Source organism: Paralichthys olivaceus, chromosome 16 (assembly GCF_024713975.1).
Source record: "Paralichthys olivaceus isolate ysfri-2021 chromosome 16, ASM2471397v2, whole genome shotgun sequence".
Classification (NCBI taxonomy): Eukaryota; Metazoa; Chordata; class Actinopteri; order Pleuronectiformes; family Paralichthyidae; genus Paralichthys; species Paralichthys olivaceus.
Genome location: NC_091108.1, coordinates 21833073 through 21854109, shown reverse-complemented (window position 1 = coordinate 21854109; position 21037 = coordinate 21833073). Strand labels below are relative to the sequence as shown.

Sequence of the window (21037 nt, the reverse complement as noted above, 5' to 3'; positions counted from 1 at the left end):
TTTCATTAATCTCAGATTTCAGGCCAAAACCACATTTACTACTTTACTTTACAGGGACCCAGGAGAGTTACTATATTTAGCCAAATTCATGTCTAAACTGGCTTTCACTGGTTATACTGATTCACAGGCAATTTTTTCCATGCAGGTGTTCATCACAGCAAACTGAAATCATGATTGCTTTTTATTTTAAAACCTAACCTGCTGACAGATTTATATATATCTGTATCTATTTACTATGTACTGTATATTTGTGCGTGACAATCAAAACAGTGGGTGACAGAGAAACAGGCTATAAAAAAACAGGAGGCTTCAGGAGTCACAGGCTTTATTGAATATGTCATCACCACACTTTTAATTTGTCAATAATACATGACTGGAAACTCAAGGCAAATAAATGAAGAAATGAAGAGAAGTAGATTAAATGACACTAGTGAGGGAATGGTGTAATAATCATGACAACTGTTTATATGAGTCCATGCAGAGTATCATTGCAAGTGATGTGTGTGTGTCACCCTGTAATCATTGAGAAGAGGCATGAACACTACCACACCCGACAAGAGAAAACGTTAAAGAATATTATGACTAAATACACTTTCTCCTCAGAACTAAATCTACTGCTCCATAATAATAATAATAAAGTAGTTAAATCGCTGATGGCGTGAAGTGCACTAAAGCTACAACTGAAATCAAACCAGGTATGGAGGTGAACACAAGATCCCGACTCTAATGAAACTACAGGGCAAACACTGAGCGTGCAGACGTGTGTAGTATGAGCTATCATAGAGTAAATCGAACAAAGTAACACAATGACATGTTGAACTTTTAACTTGCCCTGCTCGTATCATTGTGCATCCAACACATCTCAGAATCTGATTCATCTCAGCTCTGAGAAAGGATCTGGTTTCCTGGTATTATTTCAGCCTGGCAGTTACAATTATCCCATTTCTGAGCTGTCCTGAATGCATCTTTATCCCATAGCCGAGCCCAACTTGTTTTTCCAGGGTCCTCCAGTGAGTGAGCTCATTCTGGAGCAAGAGGCCAAACTAAAGAACGCCCTGAATGTGTGGAGGATGGATTAGCATACACTCGTATACACGTGCACACACCACGCATTAACGTCATCTCCTAAAAAACACGGCAGACTTCCTATTTCTTTAAGTCACTCTGACACAATATATTATAAACTTTTTACAAATAAAAGCTTCAAGGATTTATAAGCACTGTTCAATTCATAAATATATGCAGCAAAAATACAATACAATAAATCTCTTTAGGAATCAAGACAGGACATAAAAATATGTAAAAATCTTCACTAGACATAAGGGTTATAATATCAGACTCATTCAGAAGTGCTAAGCTTTTCTTCCCTATCACAGCAGAGCCACACATAGATTGAGTCTATAAGGAAAACCATAAACTGTAGATAAAGATGGACGAAATGACAGCTTCCCAAAAGTGAAGCCAAATCATCTTGATCTCCCCCTGGTGGCTGGCTGCAGTATAGGTCATAAATCCTGCTTACTCCATGTTAGTGGATGAGACATGGATACAATTAAAGAGTTGAAGTAGGCAGATTTGAATACTTTTTTGTGTTTTGTCATTTAAGGTAGTTCTCATCACACTGATGTGTTTTAGTGCTAATTCTTTCTGGTACGTTTGGTTTCTGGTAAGATCTGATGGCTACTGCGCAGACTCCAGCTCCAAATAAAATCTTTGGCACAAAATGGCAACATTCATATCCAAGATATTTTGGCTTCATTTCTGAATAGTGGGAGGAAGTGGAGACACGTCATCCATCTTTACATACAGTCTATGGTCTGAACACAGTCTCCTGTGTCCTTTTTTCTCTTGCAGCCTCTTGCTTCATTTCTAAAATCTTCTTGTTAGCAGTTGTGGCCACATATTTCTTCAGAAGCTAATGGCTGCTGACTACTTCCACTTGCATGATGGAGTGTAGCAAACACAGTAAATCAACATTGTTAGCTGATAAAAGTTCTGCTGTTTCAATGTGTTTTCAATGTGCCTTTGTATGTTTTGTGTTCAGCATCATCAGATTTGGTCAAAAAAGGCCATGACCTCGCTGTATGCTTTATGTTCTGAGGAAAAAGCAAAGGAACAATGCATTGCATGCAGCTTTGAGATTAAAGTACTTTTCAAATAAGTATACATGTATTTATTCTTGCTACTTTGTTGATAAAAGCCCACAAAACTGAACTCTATCTGGGTTACAATATTCTAGTATGTGCAATATGACCCAGATGATATTCTGTTAACAGCAGCTGAGAGGGAAACCAGGACCATCCGCAGTCTTTTGATTAATGGCTCATTATTACTAAGGCAGTGATTTTCAAAGTCTGGATAGGCACCTTTAAAATACATGTATCACGAAAAGAACATGCTAAACTATTTTAGCACGTACCCTCTCAAATCTCTGCAATGCATAGCCACAGTATTTTAAAATAAAGGTGTGCTTTCAAAGTAGTAATTTTAAAATATATAGAGGCGTCTAAATTAAAATCTGAAATTGACATGTGACTGCCCAGAACGGGTTTGAAAATCACTGCATTACAGTCAGTCATAGTAATAAAAATCAATCAATAGCAATAAATAGTAGGAGTACAATATGTTAACATCTAGAAATCAAAGTGCAGTAAATATTAAATATTAAAGGAGAATACAGCAGCTTTTGACATGTTTCCAAAGTTTCCATAAGATATGGACCTGTGTGTCAAAAACTGTAATAGTATTTTAATTGCAATTTTATAATTACTCATTAATGTGAAACACCTCCTAAGAATGTGCCATAGAAGTCCACAAAAGCTATTATAAATAAAGAAAAAGTTCAAACGGTGACATGACAGGCTGTTCATTATTATTACTATTGTCATATTGTTTCAGTCAATAAAAAATCAATTTGACTTTGACAGCAGGACTTGTCTAATTCCAGCCACTAAAACATAATGAAAATACAGACTAGTTAAAAAGTCTTTATCTGTGAAACCACCTTCTCTTCAAACATGTTCTCCAACAAACAAACCGACTAACCCACTGGCTCTCACCCATAGTTCTGAAAGCACTGCAGACGACAGTGGCTACTGACAGACAGGGATGTGTGTTGTTTTATGAACAAACTAAGGAATAAAACAACTGCAGGACTTCCTTTTGGCTTTTAAATGGCTGACAGTTGAGTGCTGTTGTTGCTCAATCCTTCTTCTGATTGGCTAAGAGGGAGGCCTCCCATCGCTGCGCCATGGCGTTCTGTCGTTGAGGCACTGAAGAGAGGGAAGCAGGGAACTGGAGGGAGGGGGAGATTCAGCTAAACCACTGGATCCAGGTTAGATGGATGGATGGATGGATGGATGGATGGATGGATGGATGGATGGATGGATTTTGAATAAGCAAAATGAACAGAGGATGGGATAGTTGGAGAAATTGTGGCGGAGACAGAAGCAGGAGTGATGGGTAGATGAAGAAATGAGCTGAAGAATGTTTATATTTGCTAAATTGTGAACTAATGGATTAAAGAATTAATCAGTCCAACTGATTAACAATTCAGAAAGTTCACAATTAATTAAGATAACAAATGAATGAATGAATAAAGGAAGAAATCAATTACCCAACAAGGAATTTGAACGAAAAAAAGTCATGCCATGTACTTTTAACTAGATATGGATATTATGTGAGATACAGACTCTGTCAGTGACTGAAAATCTGTCGGATAAACTAATACATGGTGTAGGAAGAATCTGTGTGTGTGTCTGTGTGCATTTATGTTTGTGTGTTTGTCCGCCCACCTTGTGGTCACAAGACAAACTGGCTCGTTCCATTTTGCGTGTTCTGGACGGGGATGAGGGGGAGGAAACACATCTGTCTGGAACCTCTGGCACTGGATTGAAAGTAGAATCATCAAAATGACCATTTACATTACACCAGGAAATATGATTATTATTTTACTAGAGTATCCTTAGAGGGAAACACAACAACCCAATGAGCCTAAGAAAAAAACTATTTTGTGTACAGCTACAAATGACAAAAGTAATTGTAGAATGTTCTGTCATACTTTCAAAGTTCTTTTCCAGTATTTTCCCTGTGGACAATACGTACCATTGAAACTGATGTTATCATTCAGGCCTGGAGACACCAGCACCGTATCGTACCTCTCCCTCCCCCTCCTCCACTCCTCCTCTCTTCTCCTCTTCCACATCTCCTCCCTCTGCCTCCTCCACTCCTCCTCCCTCTGCCTCACCATCTTGATCTCCTGTTCCACCAGTGACTGGCTGCTGAGGGAGCGCAGCTTAAAAAACGGATTGGAAGAGAAAGTGCTCTCCTGAGTTTCCATCGTCACTGGGGAAGCGGAGCTCAGGCAAAACTCAGAAGCGCTGCGAATGATTAAGTTGGACGTTTCCACAACAATGACGTTGGTGGAGGGCACCACATCCAGGCTTGTCGGCCAATCGGAAAGACCCCCGATTGTGGAGGAAATGAGGCGGTTTCTGGAGGCAGAGCTGGAGGAGTCGGGCTCCAGAATGATGACATTATTAGCTGTCATTTCATGGTAGAGAGATCGGGGAAGGGAGGAGGAGCAGGGAGGGGAAGGGGAGATGGACAGAGTAGGGGTGCGGCAGGCAGGAGGTCGTGGTGGAGATCGTCCTGTCTGCAGGGTGGATGGTCTGAACACAGAACAGAAACATCACAAGGGTTTAGTTTTAACTCAATTTATCCTTGTCAACCATTAAAGGAAACCAAAATAGTTTGGGATTTATTTTTTAAAGATTTAGATATTTCCTATATAGAGTGTTTGGAAGAAATACAACTTTTACAAAGGATGAAAACTTCACTGTAAACCTCAGCTCTGCTGTGCTTATGCTTCTTTTAAGCTTATTGTTTCTATAGATGCCTCTCTCAAATTACTTTACATGCAATAGATGTTTTCTGACAAATCCCCTGTCCACAACTCCTTGGTGATCATAGTGGAGCTCAAAATCCAGATGTTTTCCATAGCGCTAAAATGATGGTGAATACTGGAATTGCAGTTGTTAGGTGACCAGTATGACTTCAAATGACTGCTAATTTAGTTCAGTGTCTGCTGACATAAGGAAACTCTTTGTAAACCTACAACTATATCACTATGACAATGTGTCACTGTGCTTAAGTACATTTCATCATTTTTATTCGTTTGGTCAAACTATTTCATTTGTTTTATTGTATTGCTATTGACAACACTAAGTGGATAAGATATGTTTTAAATTACAAACCTGGTTATATTCTCATTGACTCCACATTGTAAAAGGGAAACAGCTTTTTGAATTGTCACTTATTCTCATTCACATAACATAACGGCTCAGATTTTGAGCCAGCGTGGTTTAGTTACATTAAGTAGCGGCTCCACTAAAACAAATGCATCTGTATTATTAAACACATCATAGTCATACTGTCTATGCAAACATGCAAATACCAGTTTATCTCACTAAACCTGGGTCCTGTTTCCAAGCATGTTATCCATATATGATGATTGAACTTCCAATAGGGCTAAGATCATTGAACAGCTGATGTTCAACTGGTGATGATATCATATCCGTGATGACTGTCTATAATAAAGTTGACTTGGGTGTTTAATGAATTATATTGCTGAAGCCAGAAGAGCTCTACACAAAAAAAGAGCTGTGATGAAGGATTGATTTATTTTACCTGGGTATAATCAGACCCTGTGCAATCATCCCCCTCTCTCTACGGTGCCTTTCTTCTCTCTCCAGAGTCAGTCGGATCTCTCTCTCCACAGCGCTCTCTTGCTCCTCCAGGGGGCTGCGGTATGACGAGTCATCCAGGCCTGAGTCCTCTGAACTGGGGGACAGGGTGGAGGAGAGTGGGGGCTCCCTGGGAACTGGTGGATTTATCTCCCTTATAAAGGACAGGAGGAAACCCAGCGTAAGATAAGACATGCTAACACCAACAACCACCGGGACACCGGAGTTGTTAAAGTTCTTAGAAAAGATTTTGATATTGATTCTTTGTGTGTGACTTTCTGCTGATTAGTCAAATCATATGCATGCATATAATGATGTAATAGAAAAAGTGTGGATGAATCAAGGTATTTCTTTTAATTTTCCATCAGACAGACATCTTCTTTTTTGATATACAAACTAATCCACTTCATCTAAGCATAAAACATGTTTGCAACAAACTTTATATTCAGTTTCATATTAATATGCAATAATCTAGGACAAATACAACAAGAGGATGGACAATTGATCACTTATTGTTTTGGTCAAATAAAACCCTCACACCCCAACAGTGAAAAACAAGACATGAAGACTTGGGTTCACTAAAATAGTAAATGGTTTGTATTTATTTAGCTCTTTTCTAGTCTTGATGACCACTCAAAGTGCTTTACAGTTCAGTTTGCCATTCATCCATTCACACACACATTCATACAGTGCATCTATTAGCAGCACTTTTTTTCCATGAGGGGCAATTCGGAGTTCAGCATCTTCAGCATGCAGATGGTGAACACTGGGATTGAACTGCCAACCTTCTGGTTGGAGGATGACCGCTCTACCCCCTTGCACTACCAAAGCGAAGAGTGGTAAATTTGAACAGAATTGTTAAATGGTCAAGATAATTACGGACAGAGAAACTGTGTTTATTGTTGTGACTGGTGGGTGGGAATGGTGTAAATCTGTTTGAGATGGTGTATATATGGGCCAAACTGTGTGGGGTATAGATGGACACAACAAACTGAAGCCTTGCAGCCTACTTCAATAGCTGCATGGCTTCTTGATAAAGATAACATGGCTCGAAGTGTTCATAACCAACAGTGACACTTTTATTAGCTCATTTGATTAGGTTTTAGGGGAAAGCTTTGATTTTTTTCACTGTCACGGATGATTTTTAATAAAATCAGCCAATACTCAGCAACTGGCTGCATCCAGATTTTCTTACCAGCATGCTATTAAACCCTAAAAACAATATCTGACATAGTGTGTCTGAAACAGAGCATGAATTTATTTCTGTTTATGGAGCTATATTAAATGAAGATCACACTATCTGAGATTATGTATGTATATATTGCATATAGTGTTGGGTGTAATAAATATTATGTTTATGTTTGGACTGAATTTTGCATTTCTACTTTATAATTTGGTATGTTTGTATCTGTGTTTACATTATCTGTCAAATAATTTCACAAATCTCTGTCTGTCTACCTCTCTGTCCAACTCTATGTTGTTTGCATATCTCAAGATGTGTTCATCTGATCCGGAATATGCAATATTGAATTTGGTGTCATTTGGACATTTGATTTGTCCAATATAAATACACTGAATAAACAGGCAACCAGTGCTCTGCAGCATAATGTAGCCATGTGTTCATAAGATAGGTAGATTCTCCAGTTCTGAGTATTGAGTCGAGCTTCACTGAACTTTGAATTAACAGGTGAACATAGTTTTGTGTAGCAGTGGTGGAACAGCTTCAGGGTTCTGTGCGGAGTCCTCCTGTGGCTTAATTTCAAAATGAGGCTGTAACCAGCATCATCACAGGCCACGCAAGCAGCCCTTTCCAGACAGGCATGTTTAGAGCACTGCATCATCTAATTAACTACAATTACTATACTGCGGTGATCAACTTAAATACTTAAAAATGAAATAAATCCTAAAGAGCAGAATTTTCTACCTGTGTTTGAGTCGAGGGCTGCGAGTCGGGGGGTACAGTGAAGTGTGAGTGCCCTGGAAGCTCCCCTGAGCTCTGAGCCCTGGTTTGGGGATGGGCCGACCTTTGACCTCCTCCTCCATCTTCTTCCACTGCTGTCGGGCCAACAGAAAGTCCACATGCTCACTGGAGACATTGTCACTGCGCATCTTCTGGTACACACAGAAATCTGCAGGAACCTGAGGAGAGAGGAGGAGCAAGGTTTAGATGGATCAACTTACAGAACATGGGGAGATGTTTTCAGTGAAAGAATACCGATACTGTCCTGATAAACATGGTGAAATAAGTCAACTGGATAATTATTGTGTGCTGCAGAATAATCCAGATTGAATCTCTGTGGTTACTGGGGCACAAAGACTCCTGTATCTCTCTATGTTTTCGACTAATAATAAAATGTAGTTACTGAAAAAAAGGGTCCAGTGAAACATTACTCAAAGATCTGAAGGCTCACCCTCCTGTCAGGGTCTGTGGAGCTGGCTGTGGAGCTGGCAGAAGGAGAGCGCAGGAACAGATCTCTCCTCCTCATCAGTTCTTCATCATCCTCATCATCATTATGGCCTCCCCTCCTCCCCTCTGTTCCCTCCTCTCTCTGCTCCTCTCTTCCACTCTCTGCCTCCGCCTCCCTTTCTTCCTCTTGCCTCTGCTCATCTTCCTCTACTTTCTCGTCTTCCTTCCTCTGTCCGTCACACGTTTGCTCCTGGTTGGTGACCTCAGTGGCTGTGAAAGCAGCCCACTGGTCGTCTCCGGTGTCGCTGTCAGAGTACACAACAGCCAGCTCGGCCTGGAGGCAGTCGCTAAGGTGACCTTCGCTGAGGTCATCTCTGTTGCCAAGGTCGTGGCCCCAGGCCTCCTGCGACATGGCCGCCGGCTGCTCCAAGTTGACAGTCAGGGGCTCAGATGATAAGGGATGCAGTGGACTGCCAGAGATGAAGAGAAACTCTGACAGAGCATCTTCTTTCATCCCTCCCTCTGTTTCTCCACTTTCTCCGTCTTCACCCTCGATTTTTTCCCGCCCTTCATCTTCTCCCTCTATTTCTCTCCTCCCCCAATCTTTGTTCTCTGTTTCTTCTTCACTTCTATCTTCTCCCTCTATTTGTCCTCTATCGTCATCTTCTACCTTTATTTCTCTTCTCTCTTCAACTTCCCCTTCTATTTCTCCTCTCCCTTCTTCTCCCTCAATCTCTCCTCTCCCTTCATCCTCTCCTTCTGTTTCTCCTCTTCCTCCATCTTCTTCCTCCTCTGCCCCTCTCTCAGTGTCTTGTCCTTCTTCACTTAGACCTCCTCTGTCTTTTCCTATCTCAAAAACAAGATAGTCGCACTCATCTCCATCACTTTTTCCATTTCCCCTCTCTGCAGCTTCTTCCAACCCATGGAACTCTGGGTAATGGAGTTCCTCCACTTCCGGGCTGTGGCAGTTAAATAGGTTGTCTCTTTGCAGGTCTGTTAGTGGTGGTGATGAACTGATCTCCATGGTAACTGGATCGGTTGGCTGTGTGGGAGTGGAAGAACTGTCCGCAGGGTGACTGTTGTCAGAGCTACTGTTGTCGTGGTTACCCTCAGTTAGCTCAGCTGTTGTCCTCCTTAAACCAGCTGTGGCTCTCTATGGAAATATATATTATTAATATAGACAATATAATATCACTCAGATATATAGGACATTTGTTATTCAGTGGAAAAAAAGACCTGTTGGGTCACATATATGCTTTTTTACTGAAAAAGAATTATCAACCAGAAGTCCCTCAAGTGCTCAAAATAATGTTAGACATGCAGTTTGAACACTTGAAGCTCTAAGACTGCAATGCAAACTCTATCAGCTGATGAAGATCCATTGTGTTAGTTCCACAAACATCGGTTAAAGGTACCTTGAGTTGAAATTGTTTTGTCAAATACAAACTCATAATTCTTACTTGGTGGGTTAAGTTTTTCACAGGTCCCATGAATTTAACTTCATATATCATACTACTGTTGATTTTCTAATCGTTTTTAAAGCTGCACTCATCAACACTATTATTTTAATAGTATATAAAACTATTATTTTAAGGTGTCACGCAACTCTGTACTTCAGCTTTGTGGACCATTTAGCATCTTTCTGTTTTTGTTCACTTATCAGCAACAAGCTAGGATAAGAGAGTATTTTACTCTTTTGTTGCAAGAAAGCAACAAAGTTACAATATATAACAGAAAAATAAAATTTATATACGAGAACTTGCAAAAAACTAAATGAGCAATAAAAATGACAAGATGTGAGCAAAACCAAGAGAATAACAACAGTTTCAGAATAGAACTGGATTAGTTTGTGTATTCTGCAGTTACATTCATCCTGACACAGAGGCACATGTATATAAATACACATTCAACCGTTAAGGCACACAGGCACATCAATAACACCACAGTTCATACCCCCATACACACAGCAGAGCAGATTAAAGCACAGTATATGGCTTGTAAATGTTGGGCTGAAATCAAACCTTCATATTGTTACCATGGTGGCAGTGCGTTGGCTGTGAGTGGGCCAGCAGATTATTATGGTCTGGCGTTCCAAGCATGTGCTGGTGACAGATGGGAGGTGTTTCTATGGTAACGCTAAGTATAGATGCAGAGGTAGGCAAGCTGCTAAATCAATTTTCTTTCAGTTAAGTCACAGTGTTCGGAGGAAGATCAGATTAATCACATATCATTCACATCATTTACTCGACTTATTTATACTGAATCTACTGACCTGAGTCAGTGTGGAACACTGACAAACACAAGCCCTAAAATGACTGCACCTCAGCCTCTGTAGACTAAATTAGATCATTTATGAAAAGGATGAGCGTTTAAGCACCTGGATTAGAGCTTCTAGGTGGAAACTGAGTGAAACCTTTTTTCATGCAGAGCCTGACTGGTTTCTTAAACTATAAACTACTCAGAACCAAGTGTCACAGAATTGTTTCTTGAGGCCAGTGCTTGAAGAAGTAATAATTATTTTACCAGGACAAAAGTGAATCTACTTTGAATCTCTATCAAGTTATTATTTAGACATTCATTCTTTATGGTGGTCACCACAGAAAAACATTTTAATTTTCCCATTTACACACATTTTGTGTTTGCTATTCTAAAGATAGATAAACCATGAAGAGAAGATTCTTCTTCGACATTGTCAGACTGGTTGTGAACTATCCACCAATATCAAAAAAAGAGCCATGTCTTAAAGCAACAACATAAGCTGTGTCCCAATTTAGCTGCATTTGAACAGTGAGTGCATCACAGTGGTGCAAATATACTGTCCCATTTCCCTTGACAAATGTGTCCATCAATTCCCAAGCAACAATGGATCCAACTTGGATCATTCCTGAGCTAACCGATCCCAGCATTCATTGCATGCCAGTGATGAAGTTAACAAGCTAGTCATGCAGCAGGTTATGCTGGCTATGCAATGGCACAAAGTAGCGATTAATGCAACAGTAAGATTGAGATGAGTGAGTGACACAACAAGGCCACAGACCAGACCATCTTGTTTTGGTCCAGCCTTTGTGGTCAATCCTCTGAAGGTGGAGCAAACACAGCTATTGATTATTAGTCATCACTTTCCAAAACTACCCTTCTGTTATTTTTTTGATTTAGCATATTTGCTGCTGAACATTTCCCGTGTGAAACCGATCATAACCGTGACAATGAAGGCTCTCTAGCATTAAGGATGTTCCAATTTTAATCTGCACCGTGAGATCAGCCAAAATCCCATTAGAGGTAATTTCATATTCACATAATGATACACATCATAGGTAGTTACTCATACTTATTCTTTACACTATCTTCCCAGATGTATCTTGTAACAGCAGCTCTTGTCTCCCATCGTCTTTTTGATTCTCTACCATATGTTGTATTGTTGGCCTCTTGCAAAGCCTGAGTCTGGGGTTTGTTTTAAGCACTCAGCTGCAGTTTTGAGGCGCTTATGCGTAGGCTCTCTCCGCTGTGTCTGAGGTGGTATTTACAGTCTGTTGTGGGGACCAGTGTGTGGCATCATTTGTAACTTACGGTTTGTTGTCCTACCTAAAGCACCTCTATGTGGCAGAAGTACCTCTTTAAGGTATGAACTCCTTGTTTTGTCGTGACTGATTGGAGTCCTCCTGTTTGTAATTACCCCATTTTGTGTCATATGCAGTCTCCTAGTCAGCCATCCACTTAGATATAGTTTTTATTTTTCCTCAACCACAGGAAAAGACCTGCCCCTAACCTGCCTTTGTTTGGTTTACCCCTAACTCTAACCAATCTTCACTCTCCATGCCGAAACCTTCCCTCCATCCAATGAAGGGAATTAGTACAAGACAGTCAGAGGAAGGGTGGGGGCAGGGTGTTCCACAGACCTCCTCCCAGAATTTCTGAGATACTACAACAATGACACAAAGTGGTTATAACTAATACTAATATAGGTATTTACATGTCAGGAACAATGTTGGCAAGTTACTTGAAAACTGTTAATTGGCCTGTTCTTATTCCAGATTTACAGGTTATTCGTACGGCAGACTGTTCTTTACCTTGTGAGCATGTGGTCCAGCAGTGGGCCTTCTTAACATATGGTATGAGGAGTTAAGAGACAATTTGAATTGGTTTGGTAAAGTTGACAGGTCAACTATCTACATATTGCACATTACTCTAAAAAAGACACTTCACTTAAGTGATGTGTTGGGCTGCTTGACTCATTACTCCGCCCACCTCTGTCAAAGGTGCATCAAAACAACTCAAAATCCTCTATGTCGTATCATTTGTATTTAACACTTGAAAAGTCACGAAACAACATATTTAAATAATTCGAAGAGACTTACTGAACATACGTCAGCTAGCTTTGCCTCAATGACTGCAGCTCTCCAGAAGAACCAAACTCAACAGTTTAATTAATACCCCCTCTATGTGCATGTAGACTACACTATATACTACTGTTAGCATGCTAAAAACAATCAACATGTGAGTAAGACGACTTTGGAATTACCAGGATTCACATTTTGCTGTGCCATGTTAAGAGGTTTCAGCTTCAAAATACTGAAGCCAGACAAAACTGAATTCAAGCCAACGTATAATGTTAAATTAACAGCTTTACAGGGATTACTGAAGAATGCCCTGGATTTTGAATTGTACTCAGACTACTTGTTAATGACAAAATACATTAGTGTGATGATTTACTAAGTTATGTGTCGCCACCCAAAGCTGGTCAACAAAACATCGACAGCTTGTTTCATTGCTCTAGTATGAATCATGTAACGGTGGCTTGTTGAAACAGTTGAGCACAGTGTAGCAGTTTTTAAGAGGCAGTGAGTCAGCAAGAAAGCACAAACACAGTTAAACCATGAATTAGCAGGGTTATACTGTATTTTCATGCAAAACAAGCAGGAGGGACACACAAATAATGTGTGCAGGTTTGGAGGCATAAGCTGAAGGATGTAGCCTGGCTATGTGAGCCCACAGCATGCCAAAAGATGAGGATTATTCAACTGGCTATCAACCTCTTTGTTGTGCCCTTCCTCTGCTTCTTATGTCATCATGCAGTTATGTAAATATGGATATTGAGAGTCAGTTCCAGCTTGCATCCCTCTCTCACACACTGTACACTGGGGATTTCATAAGTCAAAGTTTAATCAGACTCAACTCTGTGTGAGGTGATCAATTCATGACAGGAATCGAATGTGTCTAGCGCACATCCAGTTTTTGGTGTGACCCAGTCCGAACTCACTGCCTGTTCCAACATATATCTGCCAGGCACAATCAATCCCCATGGGTGCTCTCCAGATTTTAAGCTGCGGTAATAGTCTGGTAGAATCTAGCTCTGAAAGCCAATAATTTAGGTCTACAAATATTGCCTAAGTGCATGGAAACAGCAGAATGTAATGAACCTTCTCTCATGACAGCAGCAAAAGCACACATGTATGTAAAATCTGTACAACTTAGTTTCGTTCATTGATGTTTAGGAGCCATAGCAGTGAGCCAACATGCACAGAGCATGAACAGGAGTGCTGGGATTGGCACAGCAGGATGGAATGTAGCTTTTAATAATGTTTTTAATTACAGGCTACACTCAAAAGGTCCATCATAGGACATTTTGCTGCCCTAATCTAACACTGCCTGAAAATCTCTCTCTTGTCATTCCGCCAGGTTAGAGATTTTGTGAGCATGTGGCAGCCAAAACAAATCTGATTCCAGTACATGAGGAGCTTATCTGGTCATTATTCCATAATAGCTGAGAACAAATGAAGACCAAGCCCACTGATGCAGAAGCTCATATTTCAGATAGAGCAACAACTGTCGCCTCTCATCTAACCTTAAATTGAAGGCGTGGTTATGATTATATATAAAAAATCATTCAAACATCTGGATTGTAAAACATCCAGGTGCATGTGAGGCTGACAGTGCATATCTGTGCTTCTGTGGGTATTCAATCTACGTAATTCTCCGTACATCAGATCTCCAATACTTTAGAGAAGTCACAACATATGGAGAAGAATTGGAGTGTTATTGCACAGCACCTCTCAGATCGAATCCACACTTCTGATCACGGCCTGCCGACATTTGGATTATTGGTGGACCTTTCTAACCCCCATCAACTTCCTCATATTCCTTTTGAAGACATATGAAACCAGTGTCTTTAAACACTAAATTGGCCTTGAAGTGAATTCACTTCTGGCCTGAAACCTCTGTCTGCACCCCCCACCCCCATCAACATCTGGAGACAGTATAATCACTATCATTTAATCAGCTCTCTCTCTCTCTGTCTGTTTGTCTGGGCGGATTATGGAGCAACTTTAGGCATCATGTGTTTTATGGAGGATGGGGAATGAGTGACAGCATGTGGCCTCATCAATAAGCATTCAACAATACCCTATTAAATGATGTATATTCTATTCTGCTGACATCCTGATGTTAATAATAACCTGTTAAACTACAGTATTCGGTTCTGTTATATTCTGTCAGAGGACAGCTGAGCCCAGTGTGTTGCATAACATCGGGCATCGAACCAAAATCGTGACAGATAATCGCGCACACATGAAGCCAGGACACCGGGGCTCCGTGGCGTCTCGAGCTGAGCCAAAGCTTCGCGCGCGGGGCGACACGGCGCTCGCCAATAACGGCCCCGAATCCCCGCCGCACGAGGAGGAAGAGGAGGGCTGCTCCTGCTGTTTTCTGCTAAAGACGCTGCTGACATGTGTCGCTGGGTTGTCTACCTACCAACAGCTTCCAGCACAGCAGCCAGAACGAGATCATCTCCAGGCGGCCGCGGCGCGCGCATTCCTCTCCACCTGTCCCCGCCGGCAGCGCGAGCAGCCAGGCGGCCACCCGCTTGCGCGAGGAGGGACGCATGCAGGCTGGGCAGCTGCAGCGCGTGTGTGCGTGTGTGCGAGTGGTGGAGAGAGGTAGAGAGTGATAGGACCGGAGAGAGAGAGAGAGTGAGAGAGAGAGGGAGAGAGAGAGAGAGGGGGGGGGGAGAGAGGGGAATTATGTATTGATCTGTGCTCTTATCGTTCCGGTGAATTAGAGCAGAAGAGAAAAATCCATATTGGCAGACTATTGTACATCTCTCTCTTTCTCTCTCTCTCTCTTTCTCTCTCTCTCTCAATCCATCTATCTATCATTACGCGCATGCCGCATCCGCCCGTTCCCGCCCTCCAGGCTCTAACACTGTAAAATACAGTTATCTTAACAAGTGGTCCATACATGGGGATGTGACTTTCAAACGTCAAGCAGTGAGGTCACAATTTACACTTTTCACACCACTACATTAAGTAGTTGTTGCATTGCACTGTGTGACAATGCAATACAGCCAAAACCAATGTTCCTATGTTAAAGGTTCAGTGTGTAGAATCTAGCGACATCTACAGTTGAAGTGTCATGTTGCAGCTGAACGACCCTCAGCTCACCATCTCCTTCCAAACATGAAATTAAACCCGTGGCAGCCTTCAGTCATCATACACACTCAGAGGGTGTTTGGTTTGTCCAGTTACTGTAAAAAACATGGCTAGCACTGTAGAGAGGACCCGCTCTCAATGTTATAGAATTTCAATATAAAGGGTCTATTCTGGAACTAAAGAAAACAACAATTCAAACTATTTAGATGAAACACACTTGTGAAAATTATTATGTTCAACTTATGCTAACATTACATTACAGTTCATTTAGTTGACTCTTTTATCCAAGTCGACTTGCAATAAGTGTATTCAACCATGAGGGTACAAACCCAGAACAGCTAGAATCAAGTAAGTACATTGCTTCAAAAAAGTGAGAAGGGGACGTACCCTCCTGATGTTGAGCAGCATTTATCTACACGAGCGGGTTGTTGCAGTAATGTTGGCAGAAAGGGAGAGTTGACTGTCAAGTGTCACACCCAGGTTCCTAGCGGTCTGGGTGGGAGCTACCACGGAGTTGTCAATGGTAATAGTAAGGTCATTGATGGGAGAGCCTTTACTTGGAAGGAAAAGTAGTTTGGTCTTGTCAAGATCCCTTTCACCTAAATCCTACACACTGGACCTTTAAGGGCTTGGCCCTGCATGGACTTCTAACACTGTGGGCTGAATCCAGCACCACACAGTATCACACCCAGTATTATTTACTTTCACAACGTACTTAAGTTTTATTTTGTTTTTGTGTTTTTATACTCATAAACCAGGGTGTGCAGTTTTCAGTATGGTTGCCTGTCACACAGTAACTGCTTAGTGTGACAAAGACAACATAATGGAGCAACAAACATCAGATGACAGTTTATGGTGCAAATTCCCAAATTCAACAAAAGTGAAGTTTGAGGTGGAGGTCTTCTCCAGAATCTCCTGAAGTGGACTTAAGTGAGGTGGCGGACCGAGCAAGAAGCAAATAAATTCTGGCCCTAGTGATGCTGAGCATAGAGATAGGATCGCTCTCAAGAAAAATGTTAATTGCAAATATACATGACGTTACTTTGCTTCTTAGGGACCTGCTGGGTCTGACAGATGCTGCAAAAAAGTTATAAAAACTTGTTTTAAAAGGATGTATCAGGTTTGTTCAAATGTATTTTTTGTATTTATGTTGGTTTCCTTGTATTTTGAAATAACATTTGTACCATTTTTCACCATAGATAAGACTTAAAGTGCATGAAAATGTCAAGAGGTGTAACCACAAAAGAATAAGAAATATATGTACGTAAGTGTACTTGAATTTTCCTGTATATTATAATATCTTTATGAAAAATACTATAACAGTTAATCCAACTGACACAAACCAGTTCCATCCCCTGACCATATTGCTTCTACAGTTAAAGGATATTGTTTGTTGAAGAAACTGGCACTGAAAGTCAAGCATGACTGTCAAGAGGATCAACTGAACTTAGTGTTTTATTGTTATTTTCAAGAATGAGAGAGAATAAGAATTATAAAAAAAACATCTGACAATAACCAATCTGTATAAAATCGTTTCTAAAATTGGGTGTATGTGTGTATGTGTGTGTGTGAGAGGGGAGCTGAGGTACTGTAACTTTGTCAGTATCACTCACACAACAAAGGAACGACTGGATGAGTGAAGATTTAAGCTTGGAGAAAGGGATACAGACGGATGAACAAGAAGAGAGAGACAGAGAGGCAGACAGGGAAAGAGAGATGAGTGGTTCTTCAGTCATTATGGGGCTCGAAACCCCGCTTTGACCTTCAGATACAAAATCATTATTGAACAGCCACCAAGTTAGACTCTTCATGTAATGACTTGTCCTTTAATCTGGTGACAATCTGCTTTAACCCCTAGATAAGAATGGATTAATTTCTTCAAAGTATTGCTACAGATTACAGATTGTCACTAAAAGTGGGAAAATTGTAAGCAGTGTCCTTGGAGTGTGTGGTATTTGGTCACAGGTCAGGCCAGCGTTTTCTTTTCACAGAATTTGATTCAATCTGTAACAGCAGCTGCCATGAGGATTCATTATTGTGACCTGAGTGACAGGTGTTGTTCTGAGCTCTGCCTCCCTGCCGAGGATGGCACCAACTTTGCGGGTGTTTTGACAGCCACTGGGCCATCGACACAGTGGGATTTCTCCACGCTCTACACAGACTGCACACAGCTCCACAATGAAGCAGCGACACAACACACTGCGTTAGAGATCTTTTACGTTTTTTCTACAAGAGCTGTGGCGGGAAAATAAGACAATGATGAGCTGTAGGAAATGAATGGGAAATGCTATGGAAACAGGAAATGCTGATGACATTGACGGTGACTTCTTTCCACTGAAGTGTAATCAATCAATCAATCAATCAATCAATCAAATGTATTTATATAGCACGGTATCATAACAAACAGTTGTCTCAGGGTGCTGCACAAAAGTCCAAGATCTTAAAAAAGACAAAATCCAACTTGTTCCACACCGAGCCAGCATGAGCAACAGCGGGGAGGAAAAACTCCCAGGTGGAAGAAACCTCCGGCAGAACCGGGCTCGGTGTGGACGGCCTCTGCCAGGACCGGGTGGGGTGACTGGAAAGAAAAAAAAATAATATAGGGGAACAAAAGGAACTTCAGCAAAACTCTCTTTAACCAAACCAGCTGTACAAATAGAAGAGTTTGCATTCAGTATGAACAGAGCTGCAATGATCATGAGATTCGGTAGTTTTGTTATGATTGAAGTCATTTCATAAGCCTAAGTGTTGAACATTATGCAGTCTCATGCTTCTCACGTGTCGATTTGCTTCTTCTCTGTACTGTATGATTCTCCATTGAATATCTTTGAGGAACAGATTATTGGTTGTATGAGATAAGCAATATGAAAGCATCACATTGAGCTCAAGGAACCTGTGGTGCTAATTTTTTTCCTGACATATTAAAGAATCAACTATTCAAAGGAAGAAGATAGGAACTACATGAATCCATAATGAAGATCAACATGAGAAAATAAGACAGAGTTAATTCTCTTATCTTGTCTTTAGCAGCCATGTACACGACCACCGGGTGAGACCGTTGGGGCAGCAGGAGCCACGTTTGACTCATGTGTCTCATGAAGGTTTTTCAATGATTTGGTTCAGACAGGCGACACATGAAAGAAAAGGTCTGGGAGAAACATGAAGGTATGGTGACAGTGGTGTGAATCCTACAGTATGTTGTGACTTTAACAGTCACCAGGAACAACAACCATGAAAACACCAAATGATGACATTTCTTGTGAAAGATGTCCACTCCTCCAGTGGGTGTGACTGGACTAGTTTATGGATTAGTGTAATTACACTTTTAAATATGTCTTTTTTATGGTAGACGTTTCCAATAATGCAAATCGTTACATGTGTTTCTCCTTTGCCTACAGACAAGGTCATAGCCACTGAGCTGCACGCACACAAATTCCTCTGATCACTCTGCCTGAACATCACCAGTGTTTCCTGTATCCCACACACACAGATCAATCAAGCCACGGGACTAAAAATGCATGTCCTCCCACCCCATCCCCATGTGTTGCAGGTATAACTGTGCAGTGACGCAAATACAAATGAGTTCTGCAAATTCCATCATAGACGACCACAGCTTTTTGAGCCTTGTATTAATCCATGTGGTAGGACGTTATAGTGGGATGTGTCACTGGATGAGTTGAATCGATTGTCTTGAGAAATATTACTAAACACTTTCCAACCTGGTTCCCGTCAGAAGAATGACTCCTCCTCTCACTGATCACACACACGCAAAGTTGCTGCATGTGTGAGATGCTCAGGGATATTGTTCATAAAAGTGAATGGTCTACTAAGTTAATTGTTACTACAGCTATCTTCATCTTTTATGGTGATTGTTACTCCAGGTGGGACGTTGTTCTGAAGTCTGCACAGACAAACACAAAAGACTCTGACGATTGAACTTACTTATATAATGTCATGACTATGGATGTGATCTTTTTGCTAGATTTAAATTTAATATATTCAAGAGAATACATTGTCATGCATTGTGTGGACTATGGGACAAACTTTAACTGACCATCTGCTGAAACTTTGTAAAGTTTAATCTGAGATTTTGTTTGGGTTCACCCCCGAGAAATATAAATATACAATACCAGCTCTCAGACTACTCCACAATGATATTACTGAGTGTTGCATATAATACACACCAGGCTGTGCGATGGTTGCATCAACATTGGCATCATAACTGTGATGCTGACCTCACACACAGTCCACAAAAACACAACTGAACAATCTCCTTCATATAAAAATAATTTTACATTCATACTTTAAAAATAACTCTGTCTTATCAATGTGTTTCGTAGGTCTTAGGAAATCTTTTAAAACAAGCACAGAAAACATTAAGACAGATGTGCCTTACCTGCTGCTGCTGTTTTGTCTGGTTGCCCCTGGTTACACTGGTATTAAAGTGTGATAAATTGTGTTTCTACATCAATTTGTGTCTCTACTCCCTCATATTATTCCTCTCTTTCCCCTTTATAACCTTTCTGTCCCTCCCTTCCCTCCTCTCTTCCTCTCTCTCTCTCTCTCTCTCAGTGCCACCGGGGTACATATTGAGTGTGTGTGGGCCGCAGCCAATCAGAAAACCGCAGCTTTAGGGACATTTGCGACACAGACACATGTTCAGCCTCACACTCTCACGCTGGCACACTTAATATAGGATGGACAGAAGCATACACAATTCTCTCTCTCTCTCTCTCTCTCACAAACACACACACACACACACACACACACACACACACACACACATCTGTCATCTGCGACCGTCTTATCCAACCTTTCAGAGGATTAGTGGGGTTTTTGACGTCGAAACTCAACTTGATAATCTCCTGCACAGACTCAGTGTGTGTCTGTGTTGTGGGTCTGCACAGAATGCTCATTGCATCATTGTGATCTTGTGTGTAATATCATTGCAGTGTCACAGTCCTCGTGTTTCAAAGATAACATGAGGAAGCCGCTGTCGCACTGATTAACATGCAATGCTGTGTGGGGGTGAGGATGTTATGTAATATACTGATTCAAAAATGTGATGTAGCAGCAATGGAATATTTCTTTAGAACAGCTATAGATGATGGAACTGAAATAGACATTAGCCTCAGGAAACCACATTCAAATATGTGATGCACCAACACACAAACTGAAATTATCGTGCCGGTTTAGTTTATAAAAAAAGATTCAGTGGTTGAGAGCTTACTGTCCCTGAACCTTTATCAGCTCAGGTCGTTTTTGTCATCACCACTAGAGGGCAGAAAAGAGGAAAACAAGTTAATAAAATTCCACTAACTTATTTGTTTGTTAAGTGACATACAGACAGACATACACTAAATGATTCCATGCTGCTGGCTTTAACCCATCATCCTTCTAAAGCTGCAAGACAATACAATAATTGTGTAAAATGTTTTACAGCCAGTTGGCATTTTAACCGG

General features: G+C 40.9%; 1 protein-coding gene across 4 annotated transcripts; it reads right to left on the bottom strand.

The window, feature by feature from the left end:
• Positions 1 to 308: 308 nt before the first annotated feature.
• On the bottom strand, positions 309 to 20111 carry LOC109637670 (cyclic nucleotide-gated channel beta-1-like). Of its 4 annotated transcripts, none has more exons than XM_020100227.2 (7): positions 19972 to 20111; positions 8156 to 9304; positions 7669 to 7883; positions 5689 to 5898; positions 4105 to 4670; positions 3795 to 3886; positions 309 to 3294 (listed from the first exon to the last, which is right to left on the bottom strand). In XM_020100227.2, exons 2-7 carry the CDS (start codon positions 9173 to 9175, stop codon positions 3202 to 3204), a joined length of 2196 nt encoding a protein of 731 aa, XP_019955786.2. In that variant the 5' UTR covers positions 9176 to 9304; positions 19972 to 20111; the 3' UTR covers positions 309 to 3201. The 4 variants fall into 4 exon arrangements, with proteins under 4 accessions (XP_019955786.2, XP_019955768.2, XP_019955760.2 ...); XM_020100209.2 differs by lacking the exon at positions 19972 to 20111 and adding an exon at positions 14899 to 15287 and having other exon boundaries at positions 309 to 3324; XM_020100201.2 differs by lacking the exon at positions 19972 to 20111 and adding an exon at positions 14899 to 15287.
• Between the last annotated feature and the right edge of the window lie 926 nt (positions 20112 to 21037).

Bases quoted from the DNA above. Each gene is read 5' to 3' on its own strand.
- LOC109637670 (XM_020100201.2), bottom strand. From the start codon at position 15,030: ATGCGTCCCTCCTCGCGCAAGCGGGTGGCCGCCTGGCTGCTCGCGCTG. The intron at 7,884-8,155 runs GTGAGCCTTCAG...CTCTCTCCTCAG, and splicing joins CCACAGACCCTGACAGGAGG to GTTCCTGCAGATTTCTGTGT. The intron at 3,887-4,104 runs GTACGTATTGTC...CTTTCAATCCAG, and splicing joins TGATAACATCAGTTTCAATG to TGCCAGAGGTTCCAGACAGA.